The sequence below is a fragment of the Podarcis pityusensis genome, assembly GCF_964106645.2.
Source record: "Podarcis pityusensis genome assembly, chromosome: 7".
In the NCBI taxonomy this organism is placed as follows: Eukaryota; Metazoa; Chordata; class Lepidosauria; order Squamata; family Lacertidae; genus Podarcis; species Podarcis pityusensis.
The window spans coordinates 7,097,134-7,114,552 of NC_138031.1; the positions used below are offsets into that span (position 1 = coordinate 7,097,134).

Here is a 17,419-nt window from a genome sequence, read left to right on the forward strand (position 1 = left end):
GTTTTTATTTGAATCTACTGTAGATCAAACACAGGAATTTCTATTATACCCACCACATAAAAAATAGCATTACTTTTCCATGGATGGGTTCCTCTGGTCTTTATTTTGTGGGAATCAGAGCGGATTAAAGAGCTCTGTCACCCTAGCACTAAAAAAATCCATTTTTTGGGGGGGGAAGCAACAGAACTTTGTGGTTAGGAAATAGATGAGGAAATGCTCTGTAAAGTGTGGGATGAACAAATTATTAATGGGGAGAGGTATAAGCACTCCACAAGCAAATCAGGATGAATAATAGAATCATAGAATTGTAGAGTTGAAAAGGACCCCAAGAGAAATCTATTCCAATATCCTGCAATACAGGAATGCAGGAATGCTCAATGTCATATCAATGCCCCACAAACAGATCAGATTTAATGCTCAATAAAGACTGGGCATAGTTTAACTTCTGTTCTGATTTGTGCAAGCAGATCAGAACGAATGCTGAATAAACATGTCCTTTGGAGGCACTTGAAGTTAGTTCACACACTCATGTCAAGTCATCAATTGTTGCATAAACTGAGTGATGCGCAAGCATGTGTGAATTAGCCTGCAGAATGCAGGTATTCCTTCCCCACTCCTTTAACACAGATTTTTTAAAAAATATTTATTTGCCCAGTAGAATACAACTGGTGTGATTTGTTGGTGAACACGGAGAGAGCAGTCATGCAAAATTTGCATGGAATGTGTTACGCACACAAATCAGTGCAGTGTAGTGGTTAGAGCGTTGGAGACTAGGGTTCAAATCTGCACACAACTCATGAAGCTCTCTGGGTGACCGTGGACCAGCCGTTACCTCTTAGCCTAACCAACCTCACAGGATTTTTGTGGAGATGCAATTTGGGGGTGGGGTACCACGTACACCATCTTGATTTCCTTGGAGGAGGTAGGATATAGATGTAATGATGAAGATGGTGATGATGATGATAATCAGACACCTATTAAGAAAGATCACCTCCTAGTGGACTTTCCATACGCTTATAATTTAAGTTTCTATGCCTGTTTCCTGCTTTATACATAATAGGAACTTTTGTGAAGTTTGCAAGCAAGGCATGAGAGCAACAGCCCTTTCTGATTATTTTCCAACTGGCAATTGATGTTACAAAAAGATGCAGGAAGATCCTCAGCATTTTAAGACCCAAAGGTTGCCTGAGATCATTATGCATGATGCTAGCTGCTGGTGCAATTAATGTGCATTGCTGGTGCACAAATCCAGGTGGAAATGACTTAAAATGGACCCCTGACCATTAGGTCCAGTCATGGACGACTCTGGGGTTGCAGCACTCATCTCGCTTTATTGGCTGAGGGAGCCGGCGTACAGCTTCCGGGTCATGTGGCCAGCATGACTAAGCCACTTCTGGCGAACCAGAGCAGCACACGGAAGTGCAGTTTACCTTCCCGCCAGAGCGGTACCTATTTATCTATTTGCACTTTGATGTGCTTTCGAACTGCTAGGTTGGCAGGAGCAGGGACTGAGCAACGGGAGCTCACCCCGTCACGGGGATTCAAACCGCCGACCTTCTAATTGGCAAGTCCTAGGCTCTGTGGTTTAACCCACAGCGCCACCCGTGTCCCATCAGGAAATGACTTATGGGGTCTTTATTTCTCCCCCCCACCCACAATGCATTTTCTTCACTGGTTCACTGTTTGTTTAAACCAGCCCTTCCTCTTACTCCAGGGAGCCAAAGGGCAATGCATCCTGTATAATGATAGGAGGTTAGCAGAGCAGAGAAATGTGTTTGTCTCTGAACTTTGCATTGCCTTTGGAAAGGAGGAAAGTGGGTCTGGGATGCTTCCAGAGCAGAGGTGGGGAACTTCAGGTGCTGTTGCCCAATGGGTTCCTCCAAACCTCTCTATCTGGTGCTTGTAACTCTTCTCAGGTCACAAACTCTTCTCAGCCACATCCTTCAGCATCCCTGCTCCGCACCTTTGCTGTTTCTGCCCGGCTAGAATGTGTCCTTGAACTCTGATAGTGCCTCTTGTTTGCTGGATGGAAGATATAATGTGGATATAGAAAAACTTCCTGACAATAAGAGCTGTTCGATGGTGGAACGGTCTCCCTTGGAAGGCTGTGGACTCTCTATCCTTTGAGGTTTTTAAGCAGAGGTTGGATGGCCATCTGCCATGGATGCTTTAGCTGAGATTCCTGCAGAGGGTTGGACTGGATGACCATCGTGGTCCCTTCCAACTCTACAGATCTATGATTCTTTATAGACTACCATATGGATGTAACATTTGCATTTGTTGTTCTGCACTCTTCTAACTCTGTCTCTGCCCACCTGTGGCCTCTGGAAGCTTGCAGAGGAGGGGATGTGGCCCTTGGCTTGACTTCTTAGGGCCTCTGGGGTGGTCCTCTAATCCAAAATGACAGAGAACAGAGCAGATAGGAGGATTGCTACTGGTATACTGGCCTGCCCATGCCAAAAACTCTAGAGGCTCATGCCATCAGTCTTAGGCTTCACCAATTACACTGATCAATTGATCAATGCATTTTGCTCCAGAGAAAGCTGCGTGGAGAGCTTTGTAATCTGAAAGAGCAAAGAAAGAGGGAGAGATGTCAGATTTCTGTGTGTTTCTCCCTGCAAAGGAGGAGGCAATCTTCCCCCTTTTCCTTTTGGAAGTGAACACACTGTGCCGGTATCGTATTATTGCGTGATGATGATCCTCCTTCCTCCTAGGGATGATTTGCAGGACGTGTCTCCTCCTGGCATTCAGCACCCACTCCCAGCAGAAAAGAAAAGGAAATCTGGTGTTGGGGGAAGGGAATATTTCAGGGGGACATTTTCATGCGAGGCTGCTGCCAGCAGGTTGAGTTCCTGGCCTGACTTCTATTTTTAGCTCTGCTCCTTCGTTGCTATTGATCCCAGTCACCCTTTGTTAATTAGATACACACACAACACACGCAGCATTTGCAACTCATTTATCAATTCTCTTCAGCACTTCTGTCCCTGGAGATGTAATTTGGAGCCCTCCTTAAGACAGACTATTGATCTGCACTGCAACTCTGCTCTGTCTTGCAATCTATTTATAGAAAGGCTCTTTGAACCCCCCTTGACTGCCCCCCTGCACTCTCTGCTTTTCTATGGGGGAATCAGAAGTGGCCAACATAAATCAGATTTTGATGGAAGGACAGAGATGCTTGAGGCATAGATGGGTGGAGCATGGAGCTTCATTCTTAGGATGAGGCTGAACAAGATCCTGAAGGAAGCTGGGTGTGAGCAACAGTGGTCAGTTAGAGCAGAAGACTTACAGGAATGCAGGAATACCAAATCAGAGCAATGGTCCTTGTAGCACAATATTGTCTGCACCAGCCTTTCCCAACCCATTACCCTTCAGATGTTCTGGACTATGACTCCGATAACCCCTGACCATCAGCAATGCTGGCTTGGGGTGATGGTAAGTTGTATTCCAAAGCACAATGTGTAGGACCCCAGTTTCAATCTCGGCACCTCTTGTCTGAGAATACTAGGCTAGGTTGGACCAGTGGTCTGAGCTGATACAAGCCAGGAGTGGGGAAACTCTGGTTCTAAGATGCTGCTACACTACAACTTCCACCAACTCTGACCATTGACCATGTTGGCTGGAGCTGATGGGAAACCAGCTACGCATGGAAGGCCTGTTATAAGGCAACTTCACAGGTTCATGAGTTGCTCAGGAGGAGTGGGAAACCACTGAGGCCAGCTAGCTCCCAGCAGCTCCTGCTCCACACCTTTGTATAGCTTGAAGCAGTGCAGTCTGGGAAAACCATCCAAGAGTCATGTGAAACCTTAGAAACATCCAAGAGTCATGTGAAACCTTAGAAATAAGGGGAAGCTGCCTTATACCAAGTCAACCCATCGGTCTATCTAGCTCACTATTCTCTACAATCTCTGACGGTGGATATCAAGACTTTCACACAGTGACTTTTCTCAACTGTATCTGGAGATGCAACACATCTGGTCCACCACAAGCTATTGTCCCACTCCACAATACCTTAAAGACTGGTTCAGTTATTGTGGTCTAAGCTTTCATAGGCTAGAGCCTACTTGTTCAGATGCATAAAAATCAGGAGGGGGAAAAAATCCACCAGAAAAGAAAAGAAAAGAAGAGAAGAGAAGAGAAGAGAAGAAAAGAGAAGAAAAGAAAAGAGAAGAGAAGAGAAGAAAAGAAAAGAAAAGAAAAGAAAAGAAAAGAAAAGAAAAGAAAAGAAAAGAAAAGAAAAGAAAAGAAAAGAAAAGAAAACTGGTCCAGGAATGTCACCCAATTGTGCTGACTTTATAAACTGGCCCTTCCTGGCTGCAATTAAAAGGTTACTGTATAAATTATAAGCCTGGAAACAATAATGACCTCTGAGCGTCTAAAAATGCTCCTGAGCTGAGGACACGGCAGCTCTCTCCCGTGGGATTTGCCTCTCCAGCCGCTTGCTGCAGAAATCTGATGATGAATGGAGGCTCTGTGCTCAGCAAAGCAATCACCTGCTGAATACACCTGTAACTTCCCAATGGCTGTTGCTCCTCTCTCTAACTCTCCCTCAATGATGTCAGCCACACAAAGCGAGAGACGTTTGCCCATGCACTATTGACACTCTAGAAAGACCCCTCTCTAAGGTCCTGAATGTGGTATAGATCCCCCTTTCAGTCCATTATCAGTAGCTCTCTGTGTGATTTACCTCTATTTCCCAGGGCATTGTGTCTGCCTTGTTTCCAAACTGCCTTTATTTCTCAAAGAGAGAAATTGTGTAGAGGTACCTCCTCTATTACCCCAGGAAAATGTCTCCTACAATTAAGCAGAAGGGTGGTGGTGGTGGTGGGGGAAGAGCCCCCTCAGTAGCATTTCGCCTTTGTGCCATTCCACAGCTTCTCAGCAGTGGGGTTACCGAACACATCTATTAAGTTGTGCAATAATTGCACAGCTACCTTGAAATTTCAGGCTCTGCATACATAAAAAGAGAAAATAGAGAGGCAGGGAACCTGCGCTCCATTATTTGCCAGGGAAAGCTAGGAAAGGAAAGCAAGAGGAGGCTGGGGCAGGGGAGAGCTGCAAGTTGGAGGGTGCTCTCACCAAAGGGTCCTCCGCTGAGCCCCCTCCTATTGGCTTACATAGAGTGGCTTACATCACAGTGGCAAGTAATTGCCCTCTGATCAGCACCAAGTGTTCAGTCATCCTTTTAATTCCTTGCAATGCCCTCAGACTGCTGCTTTGCGGAAAGCCAAGAGTGCTGATTTTGCTGCTGGTTTTGCTGCTGTTGGGCCTCCACCAGTTGCCAAAGGATTATTGCCTGTTGTTGACCCCAAGCCCTGAAATGAGCCAGGACTCTGTATTTGCCCAACCACCTGAGACCCGTTTCACTTCTACAGCAACAAAGGGCTTGTTTTGGAAGCCCGGATGATTCACTGTCCCTGCAGTCCTGCATGGGCCACTGATCTGAGCATGCTCCCTTGCAGACCTGGAGATAATGGGAACTGTAAACCATAACGTCTGGGCGGCAGGTGTGGATAGCCATGTGGCTATGCCTATTCGAAACCAAGAGCCAATGTGGTTCAAGTCTGCCTGGAGGCCATCCTTTTGGACACGGGAGCCCAGCACACCAAAGCTCTCATCTGTGGAGGCTGGTTGTATGACTCGCTGTTAAGAGGAAATAATTCCACATATGTAGCAACTTTGGTTTATAATAATAATAATAATAATAATAATAATAATAAATTTTATTTATATCCCGCCCTCCCCAGCCAAAGCCGGGCTCAGGGCGGCTAACAACAATAAAACAGTATAAAAGTATAGCATAAACAACACTCTAAAATCATTCATTATAAAATTAATTAATTCAGGCCACTGGCAACTATTGGGCCAGAGCTCCGCGAAGATTGCCGAGGGAGGGAGTCAGGCTGTGCCCTGGCCAAAGGCCTGGTGGAAGAGCTCTGTCTTGCAGGCCCTGCGGAAAGATGTCAAATCCCGCAGGGCCCTGGTCTCTTGTGACAGAGCATTCCACCAAATCGGAGCCACAGCCGAAAAAGCCCTGGCTCTAGTTGAGGCCAGCCTAACTTCTCTGTGGCCTGGGACCTTCAAGATGTTTTTATTTGAAGACCGTAAGTTTCTCTGTGGGGCATACCAGGAGAGGCGGTCCCGTAGGTACGAGGGTCCTAGGCCGTATAGGGCTTTAAAGGTTAAAACCAGCACCTTAAACCTGATCCTGTACTCCACCGGGAGCCAGTGCAGCTGGTGTAGCACCGGGTGAATTTGTCCCAAGACTGAGACTTGCACTGATGTCAAGCAGTGAGCCTGTGTCCTTGTGTTCTTTGTTCTTTTTCACCTCTGAGCTGCAAGTTGCATCATCTGTGATTCAAATGCACTGCAATCTCTGCATTAGCCTATGGTATATGGGCGTGTTATGTGGTTTATTATGTTTCTATGTGGTAAGCCGCTCTGCAGCCTTTTGACAAAGGGCAGTGATTTATGGAATAATAATTATAATAAAAATGTGACCTTTGATTGCAAAATGTGGCTCTCATCTGCTTTCTAGCTTGCATCATTTATACCCCACCCATTTGTCTGGGTTTCCCCAGCCACTCTGGGCAGCTCCCAGCAGAATAGTAAAAACACGATAAAACATCAAAAATTAAAAACTTCCCTAAGCAGGGCTGCTTTCAGATGTCTTCTAAAAGTCAGATAGGTGTTTATCTTCTTGACATCTGGTGGGAGGGTGTTCCACAGGGAGGGCGCCACTACCGAGAAGGCCCTCTACCTGGTTCCCTGTAACTTCGCTTCTCGCAGTGAGGGAACCAGCAGAAGACCCTCGGAAGAGGACCTCAGTGTCTGGGCTGAACGATTGCGGGGGTGGGAGGAGACGTTCCTTCAGATAAACTGCACCAAGGCTGTTTAGAGCAGGCATCCCCAAACTCAGCCCTCCAGATGTTTTGGGACTACAATCCCCATCATCCCTGACTACTGGTCCTGTTATCCAGGGATGATGGGAGTTGTAGTCCCAAAAGGGCCGAGTTTGGGGGTGCCTGGTTTAGAGCTTTAAAGGTCAGCACCATCACTTTGAATTGTGCAGCATGGGATGGGCTCAGTGGTGCTTTTAGCAATGTGTGAATATGCACATAATCTTTTCCTGGGCTCTGGTCCTTTTGCCTTTAACAACCTGAGGACTGTCTCCCAGATGGTGCGACTGCAGAGTCCTTACTACGTATATCCTTCACACCCTGCAGCTGCAGTCTATCTCCACTTCCCAATAAGTGTATTTGCACAAGACATGCACTTGCAGAAAGGTGTTGGCCACATTCAGAAGTTAAGGATTGCTCATTCACTTTATTAAGAGCTGAATACTTTTACTTTTGCTGCATGCAGTGCCTTTTTGTTTGCTGCCTGCCTATTTTAAAGTATGACTTGCTTTATATTTTGATCACATCTTATTATTAGCACCAGGTTTAGAGGGAGGGAGGGAGGGAGGGAGAGATAGATGGATAGATGATAGATAGATAGATAGATGGATGATAGATAGAGAGTGCTAAGAAGAAGGGATATGAAGCTTGTTAAGCAATCAATCAACCAACCAACCAACCCACATAGGGTTGGGTCCGGACAAAGTCAGTTATACCTAAGTAACTTTGAAAGAAGTGTCATGACTGACAAGTCCTGTTACTTTCAGTGGGGGATAAAACACCCAATCCTATACACGTCTACTCAGACATACATCCCATGGGGCTGTATCCAATACTAGCCCTACTCAGAGCAGAGCTCTTGCAATTCATGAGCGTGACTGTTTTCTGCCCATTTATTTCAGTGGGTCCGAGTGAAACGCCATTGGCTACAGCCCATTTTCAATGGGACTTAGTCCCAGGAAAGTGGAACTAGGATCGCAGTCCCATTGAGCTAAAAGGGGCTTACTTCTGAGGAGGCATGGGTAGGTCTGCACGATCACACTGCAACTGGCCAAGTCTGGATCCAAGCCCAGAATGTGTGAAGGTGGCTCAGAATTTTGAAAAGAAAGCAGGTGACATTCTCTCCAACTTGCCCCAATTACTTAGTTTCCAGGCCACGGAAAGTTTCCCTTGCTTAGTTTCTGTCTGCTAAGAGACACAGCAGCAGTCCCAGAATTAAATGGTGGCAACCTTAGCTACATCTTTGTCCAGTGGCTTCATTCCCAAAGACCAGAAGACTGCTACGCCTTGGCAAAGCGACGGAAGGGAGTCCCCGGTGCCTGGATTTTTGCACATCATCTGTCTCCCCCTCCCTCCAAATCCCCTTCCTCCAGCTCGCAGCTTATTTAAAGAAGAGGAGCAGAATGGGCGGGGCCACATTTGGGGTGGGCGGGACCAGAGGATGTAGAGAATGAGTGAGTGAGACCGCGGACACCAAGAGAGCAGGTCGGGAGACGGCAGCCGACGAGTTCCAGTTTTTTTCCAGACAAGGTGGGTGGATGAGAAGAGAGAGGGCGGGCGGGCGCTTCTCCGTCTGCGCTCAGAGGCAAGCGCTGGGAAGGGCGCTGAGCAATTGAGGCAGGCGCGCGGTTGAAGGAGGTGGGAGACTCTTCGCCGGCGACGGCTGGCTCGCACAAACCCCACCGCCAACTCTTCTCTGGGGCTGGAAACATCCCAGGAGATGAAGCCCAGCCCAGCCCGGCTTGGCTTTGCGTTGGGCGAGGAAGGAAGATGGTGATGGAGGAGGAAGGCGCGCACGCCACCCCTCCCACTCCCGGTGATGTCAAGCAGTTAGGACGCCGGGGGCCTGCTTTGTCGTGGGGGAGATAGCCTTAAAGAGGATACGACCCATAACCGAAGATATACACAAATACAGAGTCAGGTCCCCCTCACCCCAGGCTCCAAGATCCATAATCTCTCCAATACTTTGAGTCTCATTTTCTGGGGAGTGGGGTTGGGATTAGAAGAGTGTCAAGAAAAGGGGTCCTGCTCCCCTCCCCCTCCCCCTCCGTGCTCCTCCCCCTTCTGAATCCTGATGGCTGTTAACTCTCTCCTTTAAGGCAGGGAGACTGGCAAGACCAAGTGCCTTCTGTAGCGCTCTCATCTTCGGCTTCAGGCAAGCCCATCTTCCCAGTGTCTGCGGAAAGAGCAAAGGAGCGTGGCGCACTGGCGGGTGCGACCAGTTGGTTCCCAGACGATCCCACGCGCGACCAGGAGATTCCTTTGCATCCTTGGGCCACGCCTCTCTCTCACACACACAATCTTCCCCCTCCCCTCCCCCAATTATTCATTCATTCCACTCCTTCCCCCGGCAAACGGCAGCCTTTCAGATAAAGGATCCAGAGGCAGGCGCACACCTGTCTCCACAGAAGACCCAGACTGTCTGCCTTTTACTCCAGCGAGGAGGAGGAGGAAGAAGAGGAGGAGGAGGAGAAAAGCGAGCGAGCGCGCCCCTGCCCTGAGTCCGACTATGAGACCCCAAAGCCGCAAGCTGACGTCTGAGACCGTCTCCTTCTTACCCCGGCTGGTCTTCCAGATCTTCTCCTTCAGCATCGTCTATCTGTTCCAGCGACAATCGCCCTGCCCCCAAACGGTGGGCTCTTCTTCTCCCTCTTCCCCTCCAAAAGCAATCTCCCTTCCGAAACAGTAACAGAAAGGGGCTGGCTGCATTAAGAGACCTCCCCCCTGCGACCCCTCCCCAGCCAAATCGCAACTGACCCTAAAGAAAGCTGGATTTCGCGAACTTCGCCGCCTCCTCCTGCCCCGTCTCCCCGCAGCCACGCTGGTGGCTGCAAAGCAAAGGCTGTGCGCGCTTTGTATGATCCTCGTGGCGACTCCTGGAACGATCTGCCTCAAGATTGCTGCTGATCATACTTGAAGGCTTTGCTCGAAGGAAGCAGCAGCCTGCTGAAGTATGTGTGTGTGTGTGTTCGTGTGTGCCTGTGCGCGTGCCTGGTGAAAATTTGCATCATTTGGGGGTGGGGGAGAGCCGCCGTGGCGCTTGCAAGCTGGTCAGTTTCCTTCCCCACTTACCGGAAGTTCTTCCTCCGTTCCAAAGAGGCAGCGCCCCAAAAAGAAGTCTTCTTGGGACGTGGCTGATGCTGTGCCGGCATCCTACCGGCGCACACCTGGACCGGCCACATCTGGAGACGAGACCCGCTGGCCTCTCCCGGGAGGGAAAGCCCAGTCGCACATGGATTGGAAGGGGCGTGCCGCCGTCCCGCCGCCCCTCTGATGGGACCCCTCTTCGCGTCCTTAGCCCGCTCCCCCCGGGGCTCGACAAGTGCGGAATAAACCCCAACCCGAGCGGGGAAGGGCGATTGCGGGGAGACAGGTGGCGGGGCGGGCAAGATCCGCTCTCCCCGACGGACTCGACTTCCCTCTTGGCTTTCCCTTGCTAAGAGGGCGGGGAGGGAGTTTTTGGGAGTTTGGGGAAACTGTGGGCGGCGGCGTGGAGGGGGGGACCTGCCTCTGGTCCTCGGGCTGAGCCTCCTTTCGACTCCTCGGGTGGGCAAGATCTGGTTTCCTGAAGAGGTGCCCTTGATGGCCCTGCGCGCCGGGACAGCTTGGTTTGGACAGGTCTTGCGCAGAGTTTGCCGGCTGCAAGGTCCGTGGTCGAGACGCTCCAGCAGCCTTCTGTGCCTGTCCGCCTCACAGGAGCCCGATCCGCGAGGCGGAGAGCAGCAGCAGCAGCCAGAGCAGCAGCAGCGGCGGCAGCAGCCCGAACAGCCGCCGCCACCGCGCTTTCAGCACCAAGGACAGCAGCTTCCCCGAGGAAGCCCACCGAGCCCCGCCAGGCGCCGCTTGCAGCTCGCCTCGCTCGGCGGCTGCCTCTGTTGCACCCTGTCGGATCTCCGGGCGGCCAGGGGGGGACATGGTCCCCTCCGTGGGCCCTTCCTTGCGGCCATGAAGAGGCAGAACGTGCGGACCCTCTCCCTGATCATCTGCACGTTCACTTACCTGCTGGTGGGGGCGGCCGTCTTCGATGCCCTGGAGTCCGACCACGAAATGCGCGAGGACGAGCAGCTGAAAGCCGAGGAGACCCGGCTCAAGGGGAAGTACAACATCACCAACGACGACTACCAGCAGCTGGAGGAGATTATCATGCAGTTGGAGCCCCACCGGGCAGGGGTCCAGTGGAAATTCGCAGGGTCTTTCTACTTTGCCATCACAGTTATCACCACCATAGGTAAGTCCCCCGCGCGATGCCGGATGGGTGCAAGTGGAAGGTTTGAGGGCGCCAAGAGTTGAAAAGCTGTGAGATGCTAAGGAGAGGGACGTCGGAAGGGAAGCTTCCTAAACTTTGGGTGCTGTTCGGTGCTGAACTGCTAACACGGAAAATGAAATATATCTGTGCGTAAAAGCATGAGTAAATGTGATCAGACTGCTCCAAAGGTTGAGGAGTTATGCAAAATGAAAGCGGGTTACCCAGGGAAAGATGTCTACTGGGAGGTGGGTGAACTGAGGATTTGGGGAGCTGGGCAACTGTGGGATTTGCAGGGTGAAACAAGAATGGTTTTAGGAAGCTGTGCAGTCGGGATTGGTTCCAAAATTTGGAGAGCAAATGACCCTCCCTTTCCTACTCTATTAATTTATTTGAATGTTTCAATTCACACTTGTTGGACATTAGGTCTCTCTGTCTCTCTGCCCCCATCAGTGGCGTAGCGTGGGTTGTCAGCACCCGGGGCAAGGCAAGTAATTTGCGCCCCCTAACCCGTGGAGCCAGGTAGGGGCAGAGAGCTGCGAGTGCGAGCGCACCCCCCCGATGTTGCGCCCGGTGCGGCCGGCCCCCCTGCACCCCCCACGCTACGCCACTGGCCCCCATCCCCAGATTCCAGATTAAACCGTAGTAGAATTGGGTGGAGTGACTGGGAACTTCTGAAGGTAGAATTTAGCACCACTAGAAGTTCTTCCCAACTCATGACAGGGAAGCAACAAAATGAAGCAAGTTTTCGCGCAATGATATTTGGAAGGTGATGCCAATAAATTAAGATTTAAAAGTAACTGAAGCTCCAATCCCAGGCACACATAACTGGGAACAAGTTCCAGTGAGCTCAGTTGGACATACTTTTGAGAAAATGTATTGGCTTGGCTTGCAAGTCTCTTGAAGCTTGTTTTCACTCCAGGGAGAAAGAATAGACAAGGTTTGTAAACTGGCATTGCCATGTACTCTGAAATAGTTCGATTGTGCTACTTGGGAATCTTCACATTAATAGTTTGAGCACTGTAACCCAAGCCTTGGATTGCCATGATTCAGGGAACTAATGGACCAGATCTTTCCATCCGATCCTTTGCTTTGGGAAGGGAGAGGCCAATTTGCTCCAGAGGTTTTCTTCTACAACAGTAGTAGTAGTAACAGGTCCTTGTCTGCGTGCCTCTCCTCCTGTCTACTTGCAATCTCCTCCCCCTCATTTTAGAAGGCGGAGTAGACAGTCCAATGTGCAAAATAGTAGGAATCAGAGAACTTGCCCAGTGCTGAACGTAACATGACTTTTTAGACGACTGTTTTGTTGACAAGGCAGAATTGTTTTTCTAGCAGCGTACCATACTCTTGGGAAAAGTGCAGAATCCCCCAAAGAAAGTTTTCCTCTCCTAAAATAAAATAAAATATTGCTTGACAGGATGAAAAAAAATCAGTGTATTTCATCCCTCAGGCCTTGATGAGGTATCAAGAGATAGGTCCTGGACCCTGGACTTTATTTTGTGCTTGCTCTATTTGTTGCCTATTTGTATATTCAGATGCACGTCATGAGAAAATGAAGATGTTCTCTCAACATACACCACTAGCAGGTCACTTGAACACAATAGTTGGTTAATAATGCATGCACTATGTTCTGTTGGACAGGACACGAAGAACAGAACAACGTTATTAATTGAGACAGACACTATCATTAGCGCCAGTGTAAACATTAACACGCGAAGGAGCTCTCAGTTTTCAGCAGAATGTCCATTCCACCTTCTTATAAGCTGTCAGGTGGGGAAGGTGTGCACTTCACAGCAGTAAATTGCTTGCTTGAGAGGTAATCTGACACTGGGAGAGATTTTGTAGATTATGTCTTCCTAACTTTGTTTAAAAAGAACATTTCTTTTGGGGGCCAAAACTGAGACTTATTTTGCTGAGTCTCCCCTTCACTTCAATCTCCCCCCCACCCTGTCATAAAGGGTGGAAATCAAAACCTGAATGCTTTGGAACAATCTTTGTGAAGTTGGGGTTTTTTTGGGGGGGGGGGGGATCAGGGAGGGAAACACAGCAGAGTATTAACCCTCACCCCTGTGCTTTAATTCTGATATGTTTCCACTTGCTGAATTTGTTCTGCTTCTCCAAGTGCTTTTATCTTTCTATATAGTAAATTTTTATCAGTTTTCAATCACAGTGCAATAATAGCCTCATTGTAACCACACCAATTTATAATACAATTATTAATACCAATCATTCAAATATCAAATTATATAATTTAGACAAAGTGGGGCCCCCAACATGCAAGATTTGATGGTTTGATGGTTTTCTTCATTTCTGCGTTCCAAAATTCTCCAAGTGCTTTTAGAGAATTAATTTGACCCAGTGTTAAAAATTAGTTCCATCTTTTATAATGTTAGAATGTTTTAATGATTGTATTGAACACTGTCGTGATAGTTTGTTGAATGGGTTTAGTTTAGTTTAGCTGGACCCAATGACATAACTTCCTTTCGTGAGTTTCGGAAAATCTGCTGTCTCTTAACTTGTGTATGTATTTAAAATTGTGAGTATATAATTGAAATACTTTGTAATATGTTGCAGAAGGATGAAAAGATTTTTTTTTTTAAATGCTCTCAGTATACATGTTTGCCTGCCTGCATATTAACTAAACATATTGGATATTTAGATCAAAAGCTTTCTTATAAGAGCACAAGGAATAATTGGAAGAAGCCTGGTGGAAAGAGAACTCTGAATTTAACCATGGGCATGACCTATTCAAAGGCAAACACTTTCTTGTCCCATTGATTTCAATGGGAGAGGTAAGTGTTAACTTTGACTGGCTTATATCCCAAATGTGGCTCGCATCTCCATTGCTTAATTTGTGAAACAACAGGTGCCAAGTTTCAAACCAACTTGGATGCCATGGGCTAAGTCAATGTGTCTGAATGTGCTCTTTTTGTGATTACTCAGGACTGAGAAAAAGCACTCTGTACATGCTCAAAGGCACTCTCCCCTCCATCCAGCCTGTAGGCATAGATTAAAAAAAATAAGCCAGATAGTTTTGAGTGCTCTTCAAGCTGGGGTATATAGGACCATTATCACTGAAAATCCACTAACAGTGCAATTCTATGCATGCCTGCTCAGAAGTAAGGCCCTTTCAGTTGAATGGGACTTATTCCCGGGTAAGTATGTAAAGGGTTGCAGTCTCAGTAAGCTGCTGTCCTGCTGAAATCAATGGGACAAGTTGGCCTTGACTTAATTTCAGACCCATTTATTTCAATGAATATCAAGTTCTACCAACCCATGAGGACAAATTAACAATTTCTCACGTGTGGTTAATTTATATCTTTAAAAAGTGCTTCTGTTTTCTTTATTCCACTTCAGTAGTTTTAGGCCTTTAGAGAAAACACTTTTTTTAAAAAAAGTTATTTTAGAATAATCTGCAGTGACATCAAGTGTGCCGCTCGGCTGGTTTTTTTTTTAAGTTTCTATTTTTAAACTAACCTTGAAGACGTCGCTTTGCACACACTTTGTTCTCTCTCTGAAACCACCTAAGTACAACTCAGGAAGAAAAAGCACATTTTATGCATTAATGAGAAGGCACCAAGTGCCTCCGTAGGGTACAGCTAGTGGGCTTTTACTAGCAAATGCAATCTGAAATTTCCATATTTTGCATAATGTCAATAAATACAACAGTTGGTTGTGTTTTCTGGATTGGCTTCTTATCAAAGGCAAGAAAATAAGAGTGTCCCAGAGGTGAGCTTACCCAGGTGCAGAATCTGACATCTGGCACTGAGCAAGTTGGTCGAGGTTTAGCGATTATGGTGTGTCTGTTCAAAATATTTCAACACCGCCGCCCCATCGAAAACGGCAAATATTTAAATCAGGCACAGGCAAACTCGACACTCCAGATGTTTTGGGACTACAACTCCCATCATCCCTGACCACTGGTCCTGTTAGCTAGGGATGATGGGAGTTGTAGTCCCAAAACATCTGGTGGGCCGAGTTTGCCTTATGCCTGTTTAAATTGTTCCAAAGTGCTGCCTATGTTCAGAAATCCTTAGTATGCCACCTTTTAGAGTTTCACTGTCATCATTTTTATTTGCAGAAACCCCATCAGTGTATATGATGCTCTACAGCATAAACCAGTGTCCGTGCCCCTAGGAACATACAGTGCCAAGTCTGACAGGGAATAGAGGCACATAAGAGAGAGGAGAGGGCAAGGATAACAAAGAGTCAATGTGAGCAAACGCTGTTAACGCCTATCAGCTGTGTACACATCTGAATCACATTTTGAACCCCCCCAAAGAATCATGGGAATTGTAGTTCAAGGGTGCTGGGAACTGTAGCTCTATGAACTACAGTTCCCAGGATTATTGGGAGTGGCTGTGTGCTTTGAATGCATAGTGTGTACTCAGCCACTGTGACCTCGCTGTAGTTGAGGACCAGCACAGGCCTTTGCTGTTATACCTGGGGACCAAGAAGTGAAGTGACTGTTTCGTGAAAGAGAATCTTCGCCAGCTTTCCCAAGACCATCACACACGAAGGATCATCGCTGGTTCTCCACATGGACCAATAAGCAGGTTGTATTATCTCTTCCATCCTTGCTGCCAGCCCAGACCTGGGTTTCCTCAGTGAGGCCCCATCTACAGTATACATTTAAAATACTTTTTTAAACAGTCATGGCTCCCCGGCGCCAAGAAACCTGGGAACTGTAGGTTTTTTTAATGGCATGGAGAGCTTTTAGGAGAACCCTATTCCCTTCACAGAGTTCCCTGGGAAGACGGATTGAGAATTAAACCACTCTGGGACTAGTAGCCCTGCGAAGCGAATTGTTGTTGTTGTTTAGTCGTTTAGACGTGTCCGACTCTTCGTGACCCCATGGGCCAGAGCACGCCAGGCACTCCTGTCTTCCACTGCCTCCCGCAGTTTGGTCAGACTCATGTTTGTAGCTTCAAGAACACTGTCCAACCATCTCGTCCTCTGTCGTCCCCTTCTCCTTGTGCCCTCATTCTTTCCCAACATCAGGGTCTTTTCCAGGGAGTCTTCTCTTCTCATGAGGTGGCCAAAGTATTAGAGCCTCAGCTTCACAATCTGTCCTTCCAGTGAGCACTCAGGGCTGATTTCCTTAAGAATGGATACGTTTGATCTTCTTGCAGTCCATGGGAGCGAATAGGGGTCACCTTATGACTCTCAGCACCCAGCTATAGTTCCCAGGGTTCTTTCAAGGAAGCCACAGTTCTTTAAAGAGATATGATACTGTTTTAAATAGACAGTGCAGATGGGACCCGACAGACCACAAATTGAGACACTGTTTCGATGAAGACGTTAGGAGGGCTAGGTCCCTGTAATTTTTAAAGAGATGCAGCAGGAACTACTTCTTCTATTTGGTTTTTGACTGGGGAAAGGGCTTTCTGTGGCTACTTTAAATCTGCAGTGGTGTGCTGATGTTGTGATTTCTCCCCTTTTTTTCTTTTGAAGGTGCTTTTAATTAATTAATTTATTTTAAAATGTAAACCACTTGAAACTGCTGGGAAAGCAGTACGGAAAGGTTTTAATAAATAAACCTTAATTAAATAATAAATCAATCATTTCCAAGGAGGGATTTGAAGGAAGAGAGAGCGAGAAAGATGTAAGACCACATAAAGGTGCTTCCAAATCCTTATTTTCATGTCCCTCAAAGGTATTTTCGCATTTCACATATTGGCTTTCTCGCTGAGCGTGCCCTCACTCTTTCACTCTGACTAGTGTATGTATGTTTTTAAATGTTTGCATTTTGAGGGGTACTTTGAAAAGCAAGTGCAATGTTTGAAGAGGCTCCGCACTCGCTCTCATACCAGTTCTTGAGGCAAGGCATTAATACTCCCAATTTGCAGAGAACGGAGGGACGTGGGTGGCGCTGTGGTCTAAACCACTGAGTCTTGGGCTCGCCGATCGGAAGGCCGGCGGTTCGAATCTCCGCAATGCAGTGAGCTCCTGTTGCTTGGTCCCATCTCCTGTCAACCTAGCAGTTTGAAAGCATGTTGAAGTGCAAGTAGATAAATAGGTACCACTCCAGTGGGAAGGTAAACGGTGTGTCTGTGCGCTGCTCTGGTTCGCCAGAAGCGGCTTAGTCATGCTGGCCACATGACCCGGAAGCTGTCTGCAGACAAATGCTGGCTCCCTTGGCCAGTAAAGCGAGATGAGCACCACAACCCCAGAGTCGTCTGCGACTGGACTTAACTGTCAGGTGTCCTTTACCTGTGCAGGCTCACTGAGTTAGATGGACCAATGGACTGACTCAGTATAAGGCAACTGGCTACGTTCA

The 17,419-nt window shown here is 47.7% G+C and overlaps 1 protein-coding gene across 1 annotated transcript in view; it reads left to right on the plus strand.

The window, feature by feature from the left end:
• The first annotated feature begins 10,475 nt into the window (after nt 1–10,475).
• The window catches only part of KCNK9 (potassium two pore domain channel subfamily K member 9), an 83,723-nt gene continuing 76,779 nt past the window's right edge, over nt 10,476–17,419 (plus strand). The window contains exon 1 of the mRNA XM_081012698.1: nt 10,476–11,124. Within this exon, the coding sequence (XP_080868824.1) occupies nt 10,479–11,124 (646 nt within the window). The 5' untranslated portion in view covers nt 10,476–10,478. The remainder of the gene's footprint in view (nt 11,125–17,419) is intronic.